Here is a 12,975-nt window from a genome sequence, read left to right as displayed (position 1 = left end):
TAAACCTTCAACTATGAACAAACTAATAGTAAGCTACAATTTGTTTTACATCCTATCGACCCGGATAGGTATTATGGCGGTGATGGGATAGGACAGGGGATTGGGGAGGAAGCGGCCGAGGCCTTAATTAAGGTATAGCCCCAGTATTTGCCTGGTGTAAAAATGGGAAACCACGAAAGCTATCTTCAGGGCTGCCGAGTGCCATGGACCTATATATCTCGACGTTGCCTGCGTTACCATGGCAACACGCCATTTTTTGCAACACCAGCGCCAGCGCCATACTCCAACTCTCGAAAAAAGACCTGTAGGTCGCCATAGCTCCACTGGTAGGAGTATCCGACTGGTCACAATACAGATGACACAATTACACAATTCGCGCTCTCTCTCAATTTTCTCTGTTCATTCACAATAACTCACCCTGGATCTTCGTTCACAACCACTCTAGTCTCCCTCAGTTACTCAGTTCTTCTCATTGTCGCTTTCGCAGTCCTCAGTTCACAGCCTGCGCACGTCAGTCTCGCAGTTCAGTATGACGTACGCTGCCTGTTCACTCCAGTAGAACCTCCGTTCCCTGTCCCCTGCAGATATCCAGTGTTCTCTCCGACGCCGCATCAGCAATCAACATTCGCTACACAGCGCTTGGCTCAAAAGTTCCCACACGGCGACAGACAAGTAGAACGAGAACTCTACAGCAGAGGTGCTCAGCTGGGCGCCCGTTGAGGCTAGCCGAGTGCGGCCGGGCTGGTGTGACGTAAATGCGGGCAGCTTACGTAACAAGCACACGTCACAGTGAAGCGAGAGAGCGACCAACTTTGAAGGGAAGGGAGCATTGACGTTCACATGTGATTTCGAAGCTCTCCTCCACCACTCAGCGAAATGCTGATTGGGGTGCAGTATTTAAAACAAAGCGCTATAATCGCAAAAGAAACCTGACTTTTCAAGATATTCCGGATTAATTTATACTGCGCTCGAGATAAACTGTCAGTTTTATTTTCTTATATTTATTAATTCAAAGAAAACTGACACGTTATAATTTTTTGTTACAATCTTCAAAGGTACAGGTTTTTTTTTGCTAGGGGCTTTACGTCGCACCGACACAGATAGGTCTTATGGCGACGATGGGATAGGAAAGGCCTAGGAGTTGGAAGGAAGCGGCCGTGGCCTTAATTAAGGTACAGCCCCAGCATTTGCCTGGTGTGAAAATGGGAAACCACGGAAAACCATTTTCAGGGCTGCCGATAGTGGGATTCGAACCTACTATCTCCCGGATGCAAGCTCACAGCCGCGCGCCTCTACGCGCACGGCCAACTCGCCCGGTGGTACAGGGTTTAAGCGTACAAGCTACGATTTACAATTCCTTGGATGGACATGACAGTAATTCAATTTTTTTAAAAGTAAAATTCCTGTGATTCATTAAGCTGAAAGTAATATAATTACATAATTCAACAAGTTTACTGCTTGATTTTGCGCAGTGTCGTAGTGTTGTGTGACTTTCTCTGTTCACTGAGTTTCTGAACATGGTATTTAAAATAGGCGTCAAATGATAATAGCTAGGCTGTAAATGGCGAGAGGGAGTTTCATCACGAGTGAGGACATAGATGTTTACTATCCTAGATTAAAGTACAACAGCAATATAATAAATAATAAATAACCTAACTGATGTTATTCGCGGCAAGCATGATTGGATTGTTGGTGGGTCTATCAGATAATTTAAATCCAAACAACCACAAGCCACAGCTTATCCACCTTAATTCCGTTGTATGTTCGACATGTTTCGAAAGCACCTCTTAAAATTTAATAGTGAAAAATTGTAATTCATTACGTACATTATAAAAATATTTGAGGTTGTAGACCTAACTCATTATTGTATCCGGTCAAAATACATAAACTGCAATGAACGTAAGTTATTTCTTACAATTTAAATTGTGGATTTCTGCCCTCTTTCTATATTTTCTGCTTCCATTTCAAACTTGGGTATCGCCGCAGTGATCGAGAGTGACTGCGAGGACTTCGCCCAGCCTTCACGGTCTGTGACGTAGCGATAACGTCACTTTAGTTGAATAGCATACGCTGCGCTCATCGCCTGCCAGCCCGCCCACTTAGGCTACAGTGCTGGGCGCCCGCGGGACGGAAGGCTCAGCGTGAGCACCTTAACCCTACTACTAAACACTGTAGGTGTCGTTCTTACGTTTCAGTATCGTGTATGTAAGCCATTAGCACGAATGACAACCTCCAGACGTTTCGGCATTGAATGCACCAACTTCCTCGTCGTTTCAGGTGCAATTGCCGACCATCCATCTTATAGAACCCTCTTCAGTTCTTCTGTACCAGACGGGCGGCGCTTGGTCTTTTCTCTTCCAAGATGATCCCACAGATGCTCGATGGGATTCAAATCGGGGCTCCGTGGTGGAGCAAGAAGTCGTCTGGGGGCATTATACAGTAATCACTCTTGAGTTTTTAAAGCAGTGTGTTTGGGGTCGTTACTCTGTTGGAAATGGAAGATCCCATCCAGGCCGAGCATGTGTACACTCTTGGATAAATTATCCCGCAACACACCAATGTATTTGTACTGATCCATATGTCCTTCAGTAAAGGGCAGCTTTTTAACTCCCAAGGATGCCATGCACCCCCAAACCATAACATGTCCACCACCATGCTTTACTGTTGGCACTGTGGGTTGCTGGTGTAATTCGGTGTTAGGTTTTCGCCACACTTTCTTTCGTCCGTCAGAACCAAACAGGTTGAACTTCGACTCGTCTGAGAATATGACAGTGTCTCAGAATTCCAGCGGTTTTCCACAATATTCCTTGGCGAACGCAAGGCGTTTCTTCCTATGTAACTCCGAGATGTATGGTTTCTTTCGTGGGGATCTGCCATGTATATCGGCGCTATGCAAGACATTCCGTACTGTCTGTGCACTTACCGTCTTGTTAGATGTGGCGACGTCCGCAGTTAAGGAGGCAGCACTTCTTGTCGAATCTTTTTGGACTAAACGTACAATCGAGTATTCGTGGGCGACCTGATCTGGCTTTGTTTTCTGTAGATCCATGCTCCTTATATTTGTGTATAACATATCATATCGCACAGTGGAGAAGCTGATAGTAAATATTCTACCGACCTCTCTGTAACTTCTGCCTTGTGACTGCAGTAACAAAATGTTTTCTCGAACAGCAGACCATTGTTCTCCTTTCTTTGGTCCCATGTTCACAGTACTGAGCACTACCACATCTACCGTCAGGACCGAGCTCGATAGCTGCAGTCGCTTAATTGCGGCCAGTATCCAGTATTCGGGAGATAGTAGGTTCGAACCCCACTGTCGGCAGCCCTGAAAATGGTTTTCCGTGGTTTCCCATTTTCACACCAGGCAAATGCTGGGGCTGTACCTTAATTAAGGCCACGGCCGCTTCCTTCCAACTCCTAGCCCTTCCCTGTCCCATCGTCGCCATAAGACCTATCTGTGTCGGTGCGACGTAAAGCAACTAGCAGAAGAAGAAGTCTACCGTCAGACTGACTGGTAAACAAGCCTCAGTGACGATACAGAGACATGACCTTGTGTTCCATGCTGTTTACACCACCAAGGCGTACGAGGGCTCCACTGTGCTAATAATTATTTGGCGGTTCTAATACTTTATTTTCCTTCCGAAATCGCTCGTTGCTCGTGTCCCTGCATAATATCGTACGTAATATTGTGTATCTACCGTATCTCTGTCTACGTGTATAAGTATGTTGAATGCTACATTGTCGTTCATTGCTCCCAATAGTACAACAATATGGAGTGTGCCAATACTTTTTGTAGCAAGTGTATATAATTGGGTCAGTCGTTGCGAAACAGTCTGGAGGCTGAACACATCCAGAAACCTCGCGAGGTAGAATATCGTTCTCGTAATTTCCATTTGGCCGACGCGCCTCCACTGGCGAATAGAGAGGGGGGCAGCCCTAGGCTCAACTATACCGTTTTTTCACGAGAGTTTAATCCTGATGTAAACAAATAGGCGGAACACCTTGCCTTTACACGTGGACAAAGACGTAGCTGATTGGAGAAGCAACTGCCGCACTCACTCGACTGTATGCGAAGAAAAGTAGTACGTCGCATTAATTTTATTTTATTTTAGTTTATTACATTTAGAGAGTTTGGACGTGTACGTAATCAAATTAAAATATGGTTGTCGTATATACCGATATATACATGCTTTTTGTAATGAAATAGTGTTTAAATAACGAGAAATGAAGGCGCAAGGCGTGGTGTAATACAGGAAGTCCTCTCGTAGTGGGAGAAAGTCTTAAGCTGTACAACGTGGTGATAAGGTGAAGGCGCAAGGCGTGGTGTAATACAGGAAGTCCTCTCGTAGTGGGAGAAAGTCTTAAGCTGTACAACGTGGTGATAAGGTGTTGCTTCTTGCAGTTGTCAGTGAGTCCGTACTCACAGTGAGGGAAATGGAGCAAGAGGTAGGTCCGTGTGTAGTAAAGCACAAACGAGGAAAACCGCTCAGAAGTGACCATAGGCAGTGCATTGTGAATGTGTTCATTAAACTAAGTCAACAGAATCCAGGTTTAGTCGTTTATTCGGAAGTTCAGATCTTCGCACTGTTGTCGTATGCGATGCGCAGCCCTGTACGTCCGAACACAAGACGTTGACGGGGTGGATGTCGGTACTACACGCTCAGCGAATCACAACTCTTTCTTTGGTGGAGGCATGGACATACATTTTTAACATTAGAATTAAAACTCTCGTGAAAAGACATATATGAATGGTGCGGCTTGGAAGGGGCAGACGAGTCGGATGGTGACGTCACTACTTCGTGCGCTGGTCCCGCCCAAAGTCGCAGGTTGAAATGGCGAACGTGCACGCCGCTCCCGTTGTAATGTGTACTGAGCAGACTTGATACGTTACAAGTTTATTTCGAAATGTTAATAAGTAATTTTCGTTATTATGCCATCATTACAAAGAGCAGTAGTCATTGCGACGTTCAGTTTTATTTTTTAAAATCATTGAGATAGACGATAAATGTTCACTGGGACAAGCAAGAAGTGTGTTTATTCTCACGTGTATTAAAATTGAATTGGTTATATTTTGAACTGCCGAATGTTGAACTTTTTTGAGCGATTATTTGGTTAATTAAATGTAGCCGTTGTACAACCTTATCTCGTTTGTTTCCCAAGAAATGATGTTGTCGTCTACTTGTCTTAATACAGCATAATTATGGTTTGCAGGGTTGCGGGGTTGAAAAATCATCTAGTGGAATATGCAGACCAATGTGAAACATCTAAACAGACTGTAGGATGTCATTGTTATCACAAGTTATAAATGATTGGCGAGCGATAACCATGCAATTTTCTTCCGCATATCTTCTTCACCTTTCCAGGTTGTTTTTTTTTTGGGGGGGGGGGGAATATTGTGTTTTACAGTGCGCTGTATATTGTGGTATGAGCCAGAACAAATTAGTTACTTTCATTGACCTCAGTCTTATTGTTCGCTTAAACAATACTATGCAACTAGTCCCTGATATAGGCCCTAAATGTTCCGGGTATGTCGTTCATGGGGTCTGTTGTTTTGAGCATTTCAGTGGGCTTAGCAGATTTGTGCAATAGCACCTTTTGAATCAATGTGGAAAGCAACGAAGAAACATGTCTCCCTTCTCTTCCCTTGTACGTCTCTTCAGTTTTCTACGGCTGGTGATGGTGGAGTTGTTGAGGATCCAACCAGCTTTCGGGCTAACGTCTCAACATAGGGCCTACATCTTATTCATACTCAGTCATCTTTGTGTAATGACCGAGGGACTTGGCTATGCAGTTAAGGTCGCACAGCTGTGAGGTTGCATTTGGGAGATAATGGTTCGAATCCCACCGTCGGCAGCCCTGAATATGGTTTTCTGTGGTTTCCCATTTTTAGATCAGGCAAATGCTGGGACTGTACCTTAATTAAGGCCATGGCTGCTACCTTCCCAATGCTAGCCCATTCCTATCCTTCCATCGCTGGTAACCTTCGATGTGCTGGTGCGAAGTTCAGTAGAATTTTTTTGTGTGTTTGCTCAGTCAGGGTTTTATCTGCAGTTCTTGCATTTTCTTTCAGTTACACTTCTTCCTTACCGTATCTGAAGATATTCACTATGTTTTTCTGGTGCTTGCAGATCACGGACCATGGAGGATTCGCGCGAGGCGGTGGATGCTGACCCAGAAGTGGAGGACGATCCAGATCCTCCCGCGGCTACTGTTGCGCAGCACCATCAACCGAGGTAAGGTCCTTCAGTATTATCAATTTTGATAGTTCTTTATGTCGTTATATTTGAAGGACAGGAAGGAGATCGTCGAATATTTAAAATTAAAGCAGCACTACATAGAAACTGGTGCGCGCCAGTGGTAGATGAGAGAAGTGGCTTATGTGGAATTTTATCCCCCATATGAACTGCCTTCTTGACTGAAGATGTCAGGTACGGGAAGTTATTGTTTTGTGTAAATTAATCAGTAAACGTGACCGAGAATAACTGGAAGAACTTTATTTCAGCATGCTTATATGCTACCATTTCCCAGTATTGAGTGTAAAAGATATGTGGGGACTCTGCGAACCTACGGGCGCAGGTCTTCTGAGCGTGGAATATTTCCCCGGTTGTTCGGTCGGTGTTAGGAAAAAGCTAATGTGCAAAGGTGAAATTAAAATGCATACATATTTTGACTGGATCCTTCATTTGCGAATGTTGTAGAGTAACACTATTTCCAATCTTCATAGACTCAATGAATTCCTCTTCAGTGTTTTGGGGCGTGTTTATCACCAGAGGTTCGACGGGAGCAGTGCACGTACGTCTCGGCTTTCCTACGTTGTACGTAGGCTCCCTTGCTCTCAGACTGAAGAGTTTCGGCTTGTTCGATTCTTTTGGATGCATTCCCAAGCGGAACTATGATCATAAAGTTTCAGTGATCCAAATGGTCACTTTCCATGGCCGAATCTCATATTGTGTTTTTGGAGGTTATGGTAGAAGCATTTCGAGTTGTGCAGGTGAAGGAACATCCCAACACACAATTTCACATAATGTGTTGGTGTTTTTTTTTTTATTTTCTTGAGACCTGAACTCAGATCTTTATGAGGGCTGGAAAAGCGTAAAAAAAATTTCACCTTATTTTCTTGACACGGTATAAGCCCAAACGCCTATACAGTAACATGATGATTTACTGTTAACCGTAGGTGGAGAACACTAAGGAAGCCTACTTACGCCTAACACAGTCAACTTCTCTTCTTAAACGCCCTTATTCTACAATGAAAACAACAACATTAACATATGATCTTGTTTCTATATAACCCACTCATCAAATTAATCTCGCATCTTAATTCAGTAAAAGCAACGCTTTGTGTCATTTTAATCGCGTGCGGAAGCTACTTTAGCAGGTAGTCATTGCAGAAAGGAATTTTCAGTGCAGCATTAAATATCGGTGTTGCATTTTTATTTTTTGCTAGGGGCTTTACGTCGCACCGACACAGATAGGTCTTATGGCGACGATGGGATAAGAAAGGCCTAGGAGTTGGAAGGAATCGGCCGTGGCCTTAATTAAGGTATAGCCCCAGCATTTGCCTGGTGTGAAAATGGGAAACCACGGAAAACCATCTTCAGGGCTGCCGATAGTGGGATTCGAACCTACTATCTCCCGGATGCAAGCTCACAGCTGCACGCCTCTACGCGCACGGCCAACTCGCCCGGTAGTGTTGCATTCGGGAGATAGTGGGTTCTAACTCCATTGTCGGCAGCCGTGAAGATGGTTTTCCGTGGTCTCCCATTTTCACACCAGCCAAATGCTGGGACGGTACCTTAATTAAGGCCATGGCCGCTTCCTTCCCACTCCTAGGCTTTTCCTATCCCCTCTCGTCGCCATAAGACATATCTGTGTTGGTGCAACGCAAAACAACTTATGAAAAAATATAGCCTATCCATCAGTGCTTGGAAATACAGTCGAAACCGTTCATTGCGACATCGCTTAGTACAACGTCGCTTATTAGAACATATCGTATAAAACGACGTATTTTGATCACATTTCCGGAAAAATTTATCAGCTATAACGCCCAACGTTGACTTTTGTTTGTTACGCATTTGGAGATTGCTGACAACAATGTAACGCTTATTATTGTAGATTTGAAATCAGTCTGTCTTTTAAATAGTCAACGCCAGCATCGCTGTGAAGACGTCGCAAAGTAAAAGGAAAGTGTTTAATATTGTAGAAAAGTCACACATTATACGGCGAATAGAAAACTGGGGAAACAAACGCCAGCATCGCGAAGGACTTCTACAATTTGGAAAGACAGAGAAAAAATACAGTCTCATTTCGAAGAAAGCTTTAAAAATGAAGCGTGCTAGAATATCTTAGTACAAAAATATTGAAAATCCTTACGTAGATGGTTTAAGCAGCAAACAACAAATAATGTACCGATCAATGAACCTATTCTTCAAACGAAATCGATGAAATTCGTCGCAGTCCCACTCCACAAATACTGTACTGTGAATACTGTACTTCTTCCAGTTACTTTTTTTTTAAGTTTTAACTAAATTCCGTTAATTAACCATGTAACTGTGCAGCCTAAAACTTATAGATATGGCATTTTTAGCAACAAAACAGAAATAAAAACCGGCTTGTGCGACTATCGGCCATAACGACCGTTGATTGGTGCTCCCTTCGGAGTCGTTATAAACGATTTCTACTGAAGTTCGAATCCTTTCTTGCATTAAATCCTTTAATCTCGTTCTCTGTTTTCGTCATGGGCTGCAGGCTGCGTTTCATAACTTCCCATATGCGGACTAAATTCCTCTGATAATTCAGCTTCGTCTAAATGACGGCAGGGTTGCTTCTTGGCGACTTTTTCATAATTGTGGTGACATAATGAGCGCCTAACGAGGTATCTAGCGATATTTCTAAAATATTGTCTGTTTGATGCTGAAAGTGCTAAAAGAAGCTGTGGACAATATCACATCTTAGGCCGTACCACTACATTCTTGGAGTCTTTAAAATACGCAAGAGTTCGCAGATTATTTTTAGGTATATCGGGGTGCGCTTCGGTGCACTTGGACCCCACGCCTGTGAATCAGGGATATCTGCACGAAGGGATAAATCAGGCAACACAGTTTCAGCTTCAGAATAAAAGTAATTTAATATAATTTCTTACAAGTTAAATTCATATTTCTACTTTTACTCAATAAACTGGAGAGAAAACACGTGGGTGTAAATCAGGAAATATTCTGAATCCTGTTTTATCCGGCAGTTTTGTTCAAAACGACGGAGGTAACTCGTTGTGAATCGCCCTGTATTCATCAGCATTGTTTTCCACGCAAACTCCATGCCTAAACTAGTGCAGTATTTGAGGAAATCAACAGTTTTTCTGACAACGAATAGGTAAGATTGTTTTAATATTGTTCTGTTAGAAGTGCCAACACTAACGACTTAAAATTTTCCATTTCGCGGCAGTAGCGAATATTCACATCAGTTTAATGGCATAATTCGATTTTGAATGGATATCATTGATGGGCGTAAGTTCTTACTGTAAAAGTAGATTTAATATAAAAAACTTTCCACTTGATCCTTAAAGACCTTCGAACGAGGCTCTGTACGCTTCGCATAGGCCCATATGTTGGCCATGTGCCTAAAAGTGTCGCGATTTCAATTTCACCATGTTGTGGTATTGCTTGTAGGAGTATTCGGCCGTATTTCAGTACTTCCGAGACAATTTATGGAGGTAATCAAAAATGTGACATGAAAATCCAGGATTATAGGGACTCAGTATTCGAGTTCATATGCTCGTCAACTTCAGGTTACGCATCCAAGCAGGCTTTTTGAAAGGAGAGTGGTTTGTAGAAATATAATAGCCTATATATTCAAAATGCATCATCAATTTTAACATCCATAAATGCGAAATTTGTTCAAAACACGTTAATGTGCCATAATGTTTTATGCTGTCAGTGTGTGAAATTTTAGCAACATTGAATTAGTGACAGAATACGAAATTGAATTAAAAGCGCGGTTAATTTTATGCGGAATAGATGTAATATTCTTGGTTTAATGAACATGAATATGATATTTTATATTAGCACCATATCCTGTTAAAATGTACCCTGTCACTCCATGGGAGATTTGTGCTGGACAAAGCGGAGGCGGAACAGGTTTTCCCTGTCATCTTGCATTCCAGCAACACTCTCCACTATCATTTCATTTCATCGGTCAGTCATTAATCATTGCGACAGGCTTCGGCAGCCGGCACAATTCCTATCCTCGCCGCAAGTTGGAGGCTTCATTTATCCCATCCCTGACCCAGTCATTGACTAGAAAACAGGCTGTAGCTTTTCATTTTCATCCTGTTAAAATGTAAAATAAATTGTTCAAATACGTATACCTACTCATTAGTTGACTGTTCCTGGAATTGTATAAACAAAATGTATCTTCATCACGGATGAAGTTCAAAACCACGGTAGTTATAATATCAATCAAATTGTAGCTCCTGAAGTCGGCTTTGGAGCTCTTTGTATTAGATGTGACTATGCACATGCGTATGCCAGTGATTATGACATATTGAGATTTTCAAGAGGATCTTTCTTGGTTCTTTGAGTTTTTTGTAGTATCAGTTCCTTGGAGAATTCCCGGTTAATAATAACGAAATAACGTAAAAGCAGCAGACCAAATTTTGTGATTGTAATTTTAATTCATATTTTCTTGTTAATGTTACACGAAATCCTAATTTTCTATCAGATTATTACATGAAAACGGTGAATTTTTGTTTTGCAATTCTGTGAACAACATATTCTAATGGCGTGCTATTTTTTTTTTTCAATTGGCTTTACGTCGTACCGACACAGAGTGGTTTTATTGCGACGATGGAACTGGAAAGGTGGAAGGAAACGGCCGTGGCCTTAATTAAGATATAGATCCAGCATTTGCCTGCTGTGAAAATGAAAAAAAAAAAAAAAAAAAACACCAGGCAAAAATAATTTTAGTCTTATGCAAAATTTGCCTCGGATGACGAGAAATATTCTAATTCTTATAACACAACGAGTGCAGTGATAGTGAACATACTGAATACAATCAAGGTGGTCTTACGGAAGGATGAGGGGAGGAGTAAAATTCATAGTTGTGGAATATCATGTTTATGCTGAAAATATATAATTTTCTGAAATAAAATCTTTCCAAGCAATAGTGTGTGATGTGAATGGAAATGGGGAGCTGGTTAATCAATGCCGTAAATGCTGGGGCTGTACCTTAATTAAGGCCACGGCCGCTTCCTTCCAACTCCTAGACCTTTCCTATCCCATCGTCGCCATAAGACCTATCTGTGTCGGTGCGACGTAAAGCCCCTAGCAAAAAAAAAAAAAAAAAAAAAAAATCAATGCCGTGTGGTTTCCGAAGAGAGCTGTGGAAGGTCTTGCAAGTTGACGTCGTATAGGCGACCTGCGCGTCTGAGGATGGCTCCCTACCTACGATGAATTCTAATGATGAAGAGGGCACATACACCGAGTCCCCAGAGCTATTGGAATTAACCAGTGAAGGTTGAAATCCAGTGGAGAGCTCGTGCGTGCACTATTCGACGAAGGAGTTAAACCAGCATATTTTTCTCGCACACCGATACCAATGCATATGTATCAGCGTTCTCACTGTTAGAACTGAGCTCCTGATTTCGTAAATGCTTAAGTCTTGAGCAAAAGAGGCTTGGGACATTCTCGGCCAGCAGACCGTTGTACGACTGTGTGTATGATATGTCTGATGATGTGTGTTACTTGGGGCATGCACTATTGTATGAAATTATAATAATTTATGGTTGGGATTGGAATACCATCACCAAGACTTGAAGTGAAGTACTATACCTACACACACTGGCGTGGAGAGGGAGTGAATAGAGGACGGGAAATTGCGCCAGACTTGAACTTGTAATCTGCGAACGGTTTCGTTCCTCATTTTTGAGTGTTCGGTTACGAAGGTTAGTATCTGTGTTGTGTGCTCAGCCCGGAGGCTGGTTTGATCCTCAACAATCCCGCCATCAGCTGTCATAGGTGGCCTGGGTGTCATTGAAAAGGCGTACCAGGGAAATGAATGAGGTAATTCCCGTTGCTTTCCTCGCCGAGCCAGAAGTTGCTATAACATATCAGTCTGTCAAGCCCACTAAAATGAACGCACCAACCGACCCTATGAGCAATCTTTCCATACCATTCATATCAGGGACTGGATGCATGAGGAATGGCATACATCGCTCATACATCAGTCACTTCCACATAGTTAAACCCAAGGCTGAGATGGAGACAGGTCAGTGAAAGTAACAAATTTGTTCTCGTGCACATAGTGCACTGTAAATACTAGGTCTTGTAAGCAAAGGCAAACGAGGGTTAGTAGGTTTAGTGATTCAAAAATCCTCTTTCTGTCTTTGAACAGTGATTTTGAAATAGAAATATGTACTTACTGCTTAAATGTTTGGAGACAAAGTTATCTAATAATAAACAGTCGTTATGAGAATATATCCGAAAGCTCACCTCATTGAAGATCATTGTGCCGCCAGTTGTAGGTTATGACAGATTTGTTCAATTGTTATCCACTTAAAGTAACCAATTGGGGTGCGGGTGGTATCATATTGATAGAATGGCCTGGTAATGTGAAATCTCACGTAACTTTATACTAGGAGGCTATTTGTATATCATACTGTACGGTATATATACACAGTGCTATAATCTTGTGATTTACAGGAGAAATAAAATACACAGTTATACTGGTAAAGAAATGCTCATTACAAGAAAAAATAGGATGTAAGGCCACTTGCAAAATTTCCAAAATGTGATAAACATAAATCCGTCAAAAAGTGGCTGCCAAGTATTAAATGCGTATAGGGATTATACACCTGCCTCAAACTAGACCACTGTGCGTGTATTAAAATTAGACATGCTGCAAATGTATCAAATGATACGCATGGCATTCAGCGTGTTAAAGTAAGTTAAACCCTTGCCAAGTCTTATGTTTTTGCTGGAC

At 42.2% G+C, this 12,975-nt stretch overlaps 1 protein-coding gene across 1 annotated transcript in view; it reads left to right on the top strand.

Moving 5' to 3' along the window:
* LOC136857251 (aryl hydrocarbon receptor nuclear translocator homolog) overlaps nt 1–12,975 on the top strand; it is a 658,643-nt gene that overhangs the window by 169,617 nt on the left and 476,051 nt on the right. The window contains exon 2 of the mRNA XM_068225109.1: nt 6,129–6,233. Within this exon, the coding sequence (XP_068081210.1) occupies nt 6,139–6,233 (95 nt within the window). The 5' untranslated portion in view covers nt 6,129–6,138. The remainder of the gene's footprint in view (nt 1–6,128; nt 6,234–12,975) is intronic.

The sequence above is a fragment of the Anabrus simplex genome, chromosome 1, assembly GCF_040414725.1.
Source record: "Anabrus simplex isolate iqAnaSimp1 chromosome 1, ASM4041472v1, whole genome shotgun sequence".
NCBI lineage: Eukaryota > Metazoa > Arthropoda > Insecta > Orthoptera > Tettigoniidae > Anabrus > Anabrus simplex.
This window is presented reverse-complemented; position numbering and strand designations above follow the sequence as displayed.